This window comes from Sinocyclocheilus anshuiensis, unplaced genomic scaffold (assembly GCF_001515605.1).
Source record: "Sinocyclocheilus anshuiensis isolate Anshui unplaced genomic scaffold, SAMN03320099.WGS_v1.1 scaffold154, whole genome shotgun sequence".
Classification (NCBI taxonomy): Eukaryota; Metazoa; Chordata; class Actinopteri; order Cypriniformes; family Cyprinidae; genus Sinocyclocheilus; species Sinocyclocheilus anshuiensis.
In genome coordinates, this window is record NW_015546101.1 from 850,768 (window position 1) to 864,080 (window position 13,313).

Consider the following 13,313-nt stretch of genomic DNA (forward strand, 5'->3'; position numbering starts at 1 on the left):
AATCATTATCACTGTCTGACCATCAACATCAGCTCACTGAGTTTAGGCCTACATGCCGTCCGTTTCTGCTAACTAGACTGTAATATGTTCATCAGCCAACCATTCTATGAAACAACACATCTGCAACATGCTGTATGGGTAAAATGTGTAATGTTGATTAGAATTTAGAAAATCATCAACAGCATGATCGTTGAGAAGAATTACTTAACCAATTGAATTACTACTTAACCGACATCAGAATTACTATAACCTATACATAACATATTTTAATGTGAGAATCAGTCAGAAACAGTTTTTTTAACAGAAATTAGTCTTTAATGACATCTAACAAGGCTAAAATGATAAAAGAGCTTACACACACAAACCGAGTTCCCATGTTTTATGTGGGCATTCCATTGGCGTAATTTTTATATTGTATAAACTGTATTTTCTATCCCCTTCCCCTAACCCTCACAAAAAAACCTTCTGAACATTTAGAAAAAAAACAAACAAAAAAAACAAAAAAACATTTTATATGCTTTATTTTATAAACTTACTCAATGGGACCAAAAAATGTCCCCCCAAAGACAAGGATTTTTTATATTGCCATCTTTGTGGGGACATTTTGTCCCTATAAGGTATACATAAACCATACATCACACACACACACAGAGAGAGAGAGAGAGAGAATCACAGCGAGAGAGAGAATCAGCACCCGACACACACGCACACAGAGAGAGAGAGAGAGAGAGAATCAGCTCTCTGTCCTGTTTACTCACTCGCCTGCACATTCTATGCTGTGTTATTTTATTGTATTGTTATTCTATCAACCCATCCATCCATCCATCGTATAGATAGACAGATAGATAGACAGACAGAACACGGACACATACTTATTGTCAGCATTTTATCTTAAACTAGTTAATTAACTAGATAATACAAATAAACTGGTTCAACTAATAGGAATATAACTACAAGTAGAAAAGACCATGTAGTTAAACCAGTTAAACCATCATCTGACATCTTTCTTCTCTGAGTTAGTCAGAGACATGGTATTTGAGCAATGTTATCAGTATGAGTCAGTGACAGCGTGTCCATTTTTGAACTCTTTCTGACAACACTTTTTTCACCAATCATGGCATAGATTCTTATGTAACACCATGCAGCCAATCAGGCCATCATTTGGCTGCAAAACCACAAAAGGTTTCAAAGCTCACCCAGAGGAATGAACTGTAGCACCCTCCCCTAACAAACATCTCTGAGTAACTGTTCCTCTGGCCCAGTTCCATTTGAATATTTACTGATCACTCCCCTCAGACAGTTCCAATAATTGTTCAATAATCACCTAACTCACAGTGGTCTCTTAAAAGGAGGAAATATTTGGATGACCCGTGTGGGCTCCTGAAGTGGCCTGAACATGAAGTTTCTTTTTAAAATAGTGTCCTGCTATCTGATCATCTCTCAACTGACTGATGGAAGGAAATTTCGGGGTAACTCAAAGTATCTTAAAGGTATAATCCAATTTTTTTTTTTGTTTTTTTGCAGAACACACACACACACAATATACAGTGGGTACGGAAAGTATTCAGACCCCCTTAAATTTTTCACTCTGTTATATTGCAGCCATTTGCTAAAATCATATTTAATTAAGTTTTAATTAAGTTAATTTTTTTTCCTCATTAATGTACACACAGCACCCCATATTGACAGAAAAACACAGAATCGTTGACATTTTTGCAGATTTATTAAAAAAGAAAAACTGAAATATCACATGGTCCTAAGTATTCAGACCCTTTGCTCAGTATTTAGTAGAAGCACCCTTTTGATCTAATACAGCCATGAGTATATATATATATATATATATATATATATTGCAAATCCATATCATCCATAATATTTTACTTTAACAAGGAGCATCAGTAGCACCTCCTGCTTACCCCCACACATACTATACTGTTTTTCTCTGCAAGCATATTTCCACTAAGCTTAATTGTGAACCACATTCTGTCACAATATAACATATAGTGCATGTATACCCTGGTGAATAAAGTGCTTCACTGTTTCTCAGAAGATAATTTTAAAGGTATAGAGCACCCAAATATTTTGTTGTTTACTCCTCCACAAGTTGTCCCAATCCTGTATGGCTTCCTTTCTTCTTTATATTGAGTGGTCTATCAGTGTATTGGAGGTATACTGACTTGCATTGCATAAACAAAAACAGTTTAAACATTCCTCAATATATCTTCTTTTGTGTGGTTCACAATTAAGCTTAGTGGAAATATTCTTGCAGAGAAAAACAGTATAGTATGTGTGGAGGTAAGCAGGAGGTGCTACTGATGCTCCTTGTTAAATTAAAATATTATGGATGATATGGATTTGCAATAACAGTCAGCATTAATTGTACTGTCTCATTCCTGCTGATGTAAATGGCAAAAGCTTGTAGTAAATAATGTTCTAGAAATAAAGTGCTAGGCTGTGTTTCAAAGCTGAAAAGGCTTAATACTGAAAGAGAAATAAATACCTTCACATTCACACACTGCCCTTGCTTAACATGCACATTTTTCACATGCAAATATTACATCACTGCTAAATAAGCTAAATCAGAATGTGAGGTTAAAACTTTATTTGAACTTTATCATTATCATTTATCTTAGATAAAAAACAACAACAGATACTTAAAAGGAACAATTGTGTCATATTAACTCAGATTTCAGGTTCAGATTTTTTGGACGCTTGGGTTTTCTGACCTTTCATATAATGTTTAACTGCTAACCTGGCAGAGAGATCAATTCCTCAGTCAATGTATGCAGAGACAGAACCACATGTCCCTTTAAAATAAATGTTTGCATAGGAAAACATTAAAACAGGTGGTCAAATATTAGGAATCTCATCTGGCTTTAGTTTTTTACAAGACATCCATCAAAGATGTGATAAACTCATGGGTACAATAGTCAGTTTCATGTAAAATTTTAAGTTACATATGTTGATGCAATAAATGCTCTATGCAATTGAGAAATGCGACGTGCCATATCCAGCTCTCCATGTGCTCATTTCATCGGCAAGAGTGATGGGTAAACATTTTATTTGCCTTGACTCAACTTCAATATGATCTAAACATCCCTCTATCTTATTTTCATTTATAACTTCATTTCAATGCAAGGTTTTTGCATTGCTGCTTATGCAAAGATATAAATATCCCAGAACTATTGTACAACCTACAATGATGTAATTTCATCAATTTACAACATGGCCACCACAATAATGAACTGTCTGTGAACCTCAGTTTTTGTCTATGACCATACTAACAGACACTGAGACTGGAGAGAGGATGAAGATGTCCTATAAACCTAAATCAGTCTTCAGGCTTTACACTGACAGCAACATAGATGATACATGCAGAGTGGAGCTCTTCAAGCCTTACACACTGGACGCTTGTGGTTTCAATAGCAGCCATCCTCTGGCTATCATCATTCATGGCTGGTCAGTATGTTGAGTTCATTGATTTAATAGAAAAACAGATCAATAGTTCAAATGTACAAAAGGTCGTAAAGTCCTTGGCATGGATTGCAAACAGCTAAGCAGAGTTATTTCTAATCTGGTAAAGGCAAAATTGACAAAACTATGAGATGTGATGCATGTTGCAGTAGGCTCATCCAAAAAAAAAAAAAAAAATCCTCCTCCCTGTGCTGTAGGTGGACGGAATGATGGAGAACTGGATTTCCAGGTTGGCATCAGCACTAAAGAGCTCAGAGGGAAGCATCAATGTAATGATTGCAGATTGGCTGACTCTGGCACACCAGCACTACCCTATAGCTGTGCAGAACACACGCATTGTGGGACAGGACATTGCCCACCTGCTGAGATGGCTAGAGGTGAGGGTTAATTTGGGAATACAAATCTCCTTAGAGTTATGGATGCAGAATTTATTCCCCAAGGGAATAAATACTACCATCCTTACATTATATATGGAACTGATTGACTTTCAGTAGAATGCAGAGGGGTTTGGGGTCGGTATTTTTTATTTTTTTATGTTTTTGAAAGAAGTCTCTTATGCTCTTATTTACTTAATATAAAAAATCAGTAAAAACAATTTACAATTACAATTTAAAATAACATTTAAAAAAAGAAAAAATTATTCCTGTGATGGCAAAGGTGAATTTCAAAGGTGAGTCTTCAGTGTCACATGATCCTTCAGAAATCATTCTAATATGCTGATTTAATGCATAAGAAACATTTCTTATTATTATCAGTGCTGTCAGGGCAAATAGCCTCACAGGCAGCATTTCAACATGTAGTGTCTTTTGTAACATTATAAATGCCTGTATAATGTCATGGTTGATCAATTTAATGCATACTAGCTGAATAAATTAAATGTAGTGTACATAGCTTTGTTTGCTAACGTCAAAGATATTTAAAAACACATACTACATGGCATTAATATGTAAGTATCCCTAACAGGATTTTAAACAAGTCCCTTTGGGAAAAGTGCATTTGCCTTGGGGCTCATATATCTGGGTTTGCTGGGAGTAACCTAGCTGTGTCTGGGAAAACCTTGGGAAGAATTACTGGTGAGACAGTCTTGTCAGCATTGTGAATGTCTCACTAATCAATGGTGTTATAAGAATATAAAAAAGACTTTAAACTCGAAGATCTTCTCAGCAAATTCCTTGAACATGACTGGAAAAACCTATATTTATTCCTGCTTAATGCTAAATATGAACTATATATTCAATTGACGTTTGTCTTGTTCGTGTAGGTTTGGATCCTGTGGGTCCATTGTTTGAGGGAATGTCTCATACTGAAAGACTCTCACCTGAGGATGCTAGGTTTGTGGATGCCATCCATACATTTACCCAAGAGCGCATGGGACTCAGTGTGGGCATCAAACAGCTTTTTGCACACTTTGACTTCTATCCTAATGGAGGATCATTTCAACCAGGGTGCCAGCTACACGTGCAAAACATTTATGCACATTTAGCCCAGTATGGGATTATGGGTGAGTTGCTTGGATTGATAGATGAATGGATGAATTTACGAACAGAGAGAGGAAGGAACAGGTTCATCCTCATATCTTAAATGTCACATTAGGATGAGACTGAGATACATTCAAAACATCCCATTACTGACACTGTGAGAATGGCTAAACAATAACGACAGCTTTCCAGATGAAAGGCATAGACACATAAAAGCAGCTGTCATCCTGACAACTTAATTATTTCAAATCCCTGTTCTGTTCCACTCTCCTACTGAGATATGCCTTCAGGCAATTAAAAATCCCTATGGGAAAAATCGAAGCAGAAAGACAGACCCGAAATCCTTGTTTTTAACAACTACACACTGATGAGTCCATGACTCTGACAGGCGCACTGCAAGGGTGGGACAACTGTAACTGTACAAATTAATAGGGGAAAGACAGATAATTAAATGTCCTTTTTTCAAAAGTTTGAGGTCAGTATTTTTCTTTTTTTAAGAAGGCTCTTATGTTAACCCAGGCTGCATTTGATAGATTAAAAAAAAATACAGTAAAACAGTAATATTGTGAATTACTACAATTTGAAATAGGCCTAACACTTTTCTATTTCAATATATTTAAAATGTAATTTATTCCCGTAAAGGCAAAGCGGAGTTTTCAGCCTCATTACTCCGGTCTTCAGTGTCACATGATCCTTCAGAAATCATTCTAATATTCTGACTGGGTGCTCAAGAATCATGTCTTCTTATTAATGGCTTATTATTAATAATAAAATGATTGTGGTGCTTAACATGTTTGTGGAAATCATGATGCATCAGGATTCTTTGATGAATAAAAAGTTCAAAAGAACAGAATTTATTTCAAATAGAACTCTTTTCTAACATTATAAATGTTTTACTGTCACTTTTGATGAATCTGATGAACTTTTTGATGAAATTTCATGTGTCCTTGCTGAATAAATGTATTAATTTCTTTCAAAACACAAAAATCTAACTGACCCAAAACATTTGAACCATCGTGTGTACATGACATCACAATTTAGCCGAGCATTACCATCACTTCTAACTCACCACAGTGAATCTAGACAGACAAATGTGGTAAGCTAAACGAGTGAATCTATGATTATTTACTGTTTATTAGTCTTATGTTGTGTCCATCTAACTTTAGGTTTTGAGCAGACAGTGAAATGTGCCCATGAGCGCACTGTGCATCTCTTCATTGACTCCCTGTTGAACAAAGACAAGCAGATTATGGCCTACAAGTGCAGTGACAACACAGCTTTCGAAAAAGGCTACTGTCTGGACTGCCGAAAGAACCGCTGTGACACTTTGGGTTATGACATCAAGAAAGTCCGCACTGGCACAAGCAAGAGACCGTTTCTCAAAACCCGCTCACACATGCCATATAAATGTGAGAAAAAGCTATAACAACTCAAAAAAAGTGTAAAGCAGTCAATTCCTACTGTTATGTATAAAGGGAGATGATGTCCTCTAGCTGTTAAACTGCTCTCCCTAATCCAAATATTTTTAATAGCAAAAAAATGCACACACATATAGGGAAATACTTTTTAAATAACATTTTTTGTTTTCTTCAAAAAATGTTTTAAGTATGTATAAAGATTTTAAGTATGTTTAGACATTTTATTGGGAAGCAAAACTAAAGACAGTTACTGCTTAAGAATACATTTTTTGTGCAATTAATGTTTGTGATTACTTGTATTTGATTGTTTTCCAGTTGTTTTTGGAAAAATATAATCCGTTCTAATCTACCATCACTTTCCTTCCCCATTAGTGTTTCACTATCAAATCAGGATCCAGTTCATCAACCAAACTGATAAGATCGAGCCCACCCTCACAGTCTCTCTAACCGGGACAACTGGGAGAAAGTGAAAATGTACCCATAACACTGTAAGTATGCAATTTACATTGATATCAGCAGCTGAATCTTGAGAACATCACCTTAATGCGCTTTGTAATGATTTTCTCATCATCATCCATATAATCATATGGATACATTTGTGGTTTCTGCCATTTAAAAAGCTTTTTGCTGTTAATCATCATCTGCTATAACCAAAATAAAGCCTATGTAAACAATACATCCATTTGGTAGTGTATAATTACAAGAACATACGTTAAAATAAATGTACAATTAGTACAATTCATGAGTATGGTTGGTTCACAAGTAAAAGCTTAAATAAATGTGACAGTAGCAGAGCTCTTGATTTAACAGTAAGCCAAAGATTCTTTAATGAAAGACTGCTTGATAACATTTGGGACGAAAAACATCAAAGTTTTATGTTCTGGGCTCTAAAAGCACAAAGTAACATGCTCCGCTTCAAGGGGAAATCACTTTAGTCAGCACACAGAGAGCTCTCATCAGAATACCTCATTTCACACGAATGAATGAACATGAGAACATGAAACAGAGAGCATAAAACTGCAGGGAAGTATGCAATGGACTAAAATAGCATCTCGAACAAAAGCATGCACACACAATTACTCATGCAGGCTAACAGTGCTTTTTCACCAAATTGTTGTTTATTATAGGAATCTAAAAATTGAATGAGGTATACCTGAACAATCACTTAATTCTTCCTCCATCTTTCTCAGAGTTGAGGAGATTTCAGGTAACAAGACTTTACGTTCCTCATCACTCTGGATACTGACATCGGTGACCTGATGATAATGTGCTTCACCTGGGAGGGAAGCCCCATGTGGGCAAAGATGTGGAGCATGCTTAAGACCATGATACCTTGGGCCAAAAGTAGCAGAGGACCACAGCTCACTGTGGGGAAGATCACAGTGAAAGCAGGAGAGACCCAGAGGAAGTAAGTGTGAGAGAACACAGATGACAGGTTGCCATCACAGATGATGGAAGTGTTAAAAGCAGATCACTACAGATTCATAAGGAATCAACTGCACACTCACATAGAAATAAAAGGTTAAGGTAAGGTAAGGTAAAGGGTAAGGTAAGACTAAAGATTAAGAGCCTGGATTCAGCATTTAATGATCTAAATGATCTTTAATGCCTCAGTATACCAGTTTTTAAACAAATGGACAAGATGAATAGATAAAAAAATAAGATGAAAAACTAATGCAATACATCAGAAGCAGGCATGATAATATGTATGCACTATGCAGACAAGACCATATCTCAACTACTGTTAAGTAGAGAAATACAGAAATAACACAAATAATTAATTTTTAAAGCAGACACCAAAAAGCTTCTAACTGTTTTCTTAACATTGTCAAGCTTCCATTTCATGTTTTGTTATTCCAACGACCTCTAGTGGACATTGCAGGACATGGATAGGCTTTTTTGAAATGAAGTAAGAACAAATAAATAAATAAAAAAAAAATCATTACTACCTAGGCTGAAGCTCATAACAGTCTCTTTTCTTGTCAGAACTGCGTTTTGCCCACAGACAGATGATGGCATGTATATTGAGCCGTCGCAGGAGAAGGTGTTCGCTGTGAAAAGAAGAGAGAGAAGCAGCAGCAGAAGCAGAGGATAATGAAGCACGGCTAACATCTCGGGTTACGCATGTAACCATGCTTCCCCGAGAGGGAACAAGACGCTGCGTCCTCTAGCGGACACTATGGGGAACAGAATGCCCACTCAGCCATGCCACAGCACAGCACAGCACATGCCTGTGTTTGCCTGGTGAGAGAGCACCAAGGGAAGCTACAGACATACACTGAACCTTCCCTCAGAAAGGGGGCAAGCCACTGACGCCTGAGGCTACTAACATAACCTGGGAATAATGGGGGAACCCGACCAATCAGGAGGGATACTCCATTAAGTTAAAAACACAACTATCCTCAGAAGGCTATGTTACAGCGAGCCAAAGCAGAATGCTGGGCCCAGGGGGACCTCCCACTTAAAAGCTTCAGGGGTAAGGGGAGGTAGACCATCTACTTAAAACCCCTAAGGGGGTGGGGGAGTCCAACCACAGAGTACTTGGGGAAAAAAGCCCACATCACAAGGGACAGACTGGACCATCAGTCAATGGTTTGCTAACAAGCGAAACATAAGAATATCATTAGTCCAGCCTCAGATCCCAACGTACCCTGCATCCCTATGAAACCAGTGGCATGCACAGACCTCCGCAGGGGCAGGGGAGAAATCGCGTAACAACTTTCTTGGTACATGTAGCACTTGAACAGTATTAAGAGCTACCATCTTTGCCTTTTTATTTCTGAAATAGCTTATGACTCTTATTAGTCTCCCAAAACTGACTGAATATTGTCCCATTACAGATAATTTATAACAATTACGAGACAATGTAAAAGCTCAACCTTCAAGCAAACATCTGTGCATTTGTGTGTTCAATGTAGTCCAGCCTTTAATAAAATGTATGTGGTGTGTACTTGTGTCCAATGTGTTGTTAATTGTCTGAATAAATGTCTCATGAAATCACCTCATGATAACGTAGTAATGAAACAGGGAGGTAACATCACATACATCATGCATATTTATTATTTATTTAGGTGCCCTTAGTGAGCTGACATGACCACAGTGCAGCTTGTTGTTTGTTCAGTTTGAAAAGTTACTGGGTTCAAATCCTGACCTAACATAGGGGAAAATGTGTGACTAGACCATTTTCAAGTCATATTTCTATGGTACTACAATATAGATGCTTTCTTTTAATTAGCACACATCCAGAAATATATTTAGCTATATTAGTTTTTAACTCAATGTTATTATTGCTCAGAGGACAATTTATAGCCAGTCCACCCCTGGCTAATGTAAAAAGTAGACACAGGATACATCACTTACTGTGATGTCTTGCTGAATACTTAATCAGTGGTGCTCTTGAAATATACTGTTACAATATGCAATAAACTAATAAAAAAAAAAATAATGCATTAGTGTAGATTTGTAGAACATACAGGCAATTAATACAATTTAATTCAACACATGGACATATTTTACCAAACAGTGAAAGGAGATTTGATCAAGGCTATTTTATTAATGCATTTCAAGTACTTAAAAAAATTACAAGTTATCGCACACTACTTTTTGCAAAGTATTTAGTAAAAATGTTCAAAAGTGAGCGCAAAGAGAAGAAAAAACAACAAATAAAGCAAAAAGAAAAAAAGAAAAAGAAAAAAGAAAAAGATACTGTATAAAACACAGCGGGCATTACAATCAAACAGTAGTATTAGACATTTTCTCCATCTTGTTCTTCATATTCTATCCACACACCATGCTTACATATCAGTGCACATTATTTATAAACTTAAAGCAAGACAAGCAAAAAAAATTGAAAAAAAATTAAAATTAAATCCTAGGCCAAATCCCCTTACAAATTCAACCAAACCCATTTACCACAGAATAACAGAAATTATTAATTAATTTGAAGCCAATTGCAGTCAGAGCAGTAAAGTTAAGCTCACTAAAAACCCTTTTCCCATTAACATTTACAGAGACACACAAATGAGGTGATGATTTAGATCAAAAGGAGGACTTATAGTCGGGAATACTCCTCTTCTAGGAATAAGCAAATCATCCATGTTTTAAATGCACATCCTTAAAGGATGCAAGGTTGCTTGGGAAGACAGACTTTAGAAACATCGGACTCTCAGTCGCACTACCAGGATCCCATTCAACAAAATTATATAGATGACAAAATATTCCTGGTCTGGTGAAATACAAAAAAAGCAAAAAAAGAGAAATTTAAAAAAGGACATTTGTGATGCATGAATTATTTGCAACCCTCTTGCCTTTGTTGAGACACACACATAAGACAATCAAAAGCACATTTAGAGAAAATGGAAGGATTTCTTTCAAAAAAAGATGTTGGACTGCAGTGATATGGTGAAATTACCATGGGCTGGTTCAGATACACTAAATAGCAACACAAGGCATATGCTTTGATTATATAGGCTGCTAGTTTGGATCTTTTCTTTTTTTAGCTATTAAAAGAGGTAATAACTGAAAACTGTTAAGAAAAGTTCCTTTGTATAAATATTGATTGGTGTGTAAAAACACTCTAAAGGATCTACAGATTGCTTCTATCATCTCTCTCTCTATCCCATCCTTTCACGAATGCACACTACCGAGATTTACTCATTTGTGTAACTGTCCACACTTTCCTGTTTCCGACATCCTATTGCAAAATAAAGACCTTTTATGTATTGAAAAACCAAATCTTTCCTGATGTGCTTATTTTCTCAAGTCTGTCTCCTGTGGGACCAGTGTTACTGACTGAACATAAAGTAACAGTGACTCTCAGCAGATCAGGATTCTTATAAGAGTGACATATCTTTTTTAACCATCACCTCTCTCATTAACTCCCTTGGCCACATGGAATGAAGAACTGCAGCTATTTAGTGGTTATTTATCAGCGGGGGGTGGGGTGCTCTGCACAAATTTCAGCAAAGGCCTTTCACCAATAGAAATTCTATTAACCCTATTAATAGGATTATTTCCTATTATATCCTGAGTGTCAGTTAAATATCCTTAATTGTCATTATCCAACAGAATAAAAAAAATGACGACTGAAAAAGATCCAATGTATTTTGTGATCTCTGTACAATTGCACGCAGGAGACAATGAGAAAGCTTCAGAAATAAAGGCTTTTTAATCCTTTTGCTTGCGTTTAAAAAAAAAAAAACATCTTAATTACATATTGGAAAACGAGTCTCTTTAAAGAGTTCTCTCAGCCATTGTTGATTGGCAGAAATATTTATGTGACATCCCATCATGCTTATCTCCACAGGAGGGTGGCAATCCCAAAAAAGAAGATAATATAAAAAAAAAAGATAAAAAGGCATAAGAGGGAAAAATAATGGTTTAATAACTTGAGAAAAAATATGAAAAGCAGAAAAAAAATTGATTAATTGATTCTGTCCTCTTCCTCGTGACTAGCTTCTGAATTTTTTCTCTGAGCTACGCAACGAAAGCTTTGCTGACTCCCAGAGCAGTGGTTTCTTAATCTTTAAAACTGTTGTTTTCTTAAGTATAGTCCTTTGAAGTCCTTTTATTTGCCAGTTTCTTAGTTTGTTAATGGGGCTTCATTGATTGATTCAGCTAACTCTTTGGAGTGAAGTGTTTCCCACTGTAGGCACTAGGAAGAACCAAGGCAATGAGGAGAACTTCTCAGTGTTGCATCTGGCCCATCTGATAGTTCTCTCTCTGCTGGCGATGGTGCTGTGGCTGGGTCTGTGCAGCGGGATTTCTTCTTCTCTTCAGTGTGCCTAGAGAATAACACATACAGATATGATTAATCACCTTACGTGCAGGGGTTAAACTAGGTTTTTGGAGGTAAGGGAATTCTTCAAAATTAGTGACATGACCTTGCTGAATGTTGCCTCTACCAGAGTCCACCACTCTAATAAACATATATTCTGCACTTTAAATAGTTGAAGTTTTTCTACTACAGAAAAACTGGATGTTTTGTTTTTTAAGGTTGTACTCTGGACTAAAATTCTGGCTTTAAGCCCAAGGTTTTTACATGTACGCTAGGGTATGCGTACAGTGGATCCATGGATCAGACTTATTTGTTCAGCACATCCCACAGATGCTCAATTGGATTGAGATCTGGGGAATTTGGAGGCCAAGTCAACACCTCAAACTCCACCGTTTCCATGAAAGGGTGTACATGTTCTGCAACAATGCTTAGGTAGGTGGTACATGTCAAAGAAGCTTCCACATGGATGGCAGGACCCAAGGTTTCCCAGCAGAACATTGCCCAAAGCATCACACTGCCTCCGCCGGCTTGCCTTCTTCCCATAGTGCATCCTGGTGCCATGTGTTCCCAAGGTAAGTGAAACCACCACGTGATGATGCTCACGTGCCCACTGCTGGCGCTTTCGGCAATGGACAGGGGTCAGCATGGGCTATGCAGCCCCATACACAACAAACTGCGATGCACGGTGTATTCTGACACCTTTCCATCAGAACCAGCATTAACTTCTTGAGCAATTTGAGCTATAGTAGCTTGTCTGTTGGATCGGACCACACGGGTGAGCCTTCGCTCCCTACGTGCATCAATGACTACATTTACATGGACATCAGTAATCTAATTATTTACCTTATTCTAAATAAGCCAATATTATGATTATGGTGTGAGTTGCTTTTAGAATATTCCTGTCCATGTAAACGTACTCAATAGAGATTTTTGGCATTTTAAAAATGTAAAATTAAGCATTTAATTAGCATTTTTTAATTAATCGGCATTGGCCGACTGTGCTGCAAATCTGCGGGCAGCTAAGCGTTGTTGCGGAACACTGGAGAATCTCTCTCTGGCTGCGTGAGAGACGGAGCAACTCACACTCTTGTCTACAGCCGCTTCTTGTTCACACACAGCTTCAGCTAATGATGGCAGGGCAAAACAGACCGTTTCGAAAGCGTAATT

General features: G+C 37.1%; 1 protein-coding gene and 1 pseudogene across 1 annotated transcript in view; one reads left to right on the forward strand and one right to left on the reverse strand.

The window, feature by feature from the left end:
* The first annotated feature begins 1,380 nt into the window (after positions 1–1,380).
* On the forward strand, positions 1,381–8,465 carry LOC107700357 (hepatic triacylglycerol lipase-like; annotated as a pseudogene).
* Positions 8,466–10,120: 1,655 nt separating this feature from the next.
* The window catches only part of LOC107700430 (disintegrin and metalloproteinase domain-containing protein 10-like), a 78,051-nt gene continuing 74,858 nt past the window's right edge, over positions 10,121–13,313 (reverse strand). The window contains exon 16 of the mRNA XM_016502067.1: positions 10,121–12,153. Coding sequence (XP_016357553.1) covers positions 12,056–12,153 — 98 coding nt within the window. The 3' untranslated portion in view covers positions 10,121–12,055. The remainder of the gene's footprint in view (positions 12,154–13,313) is intronic.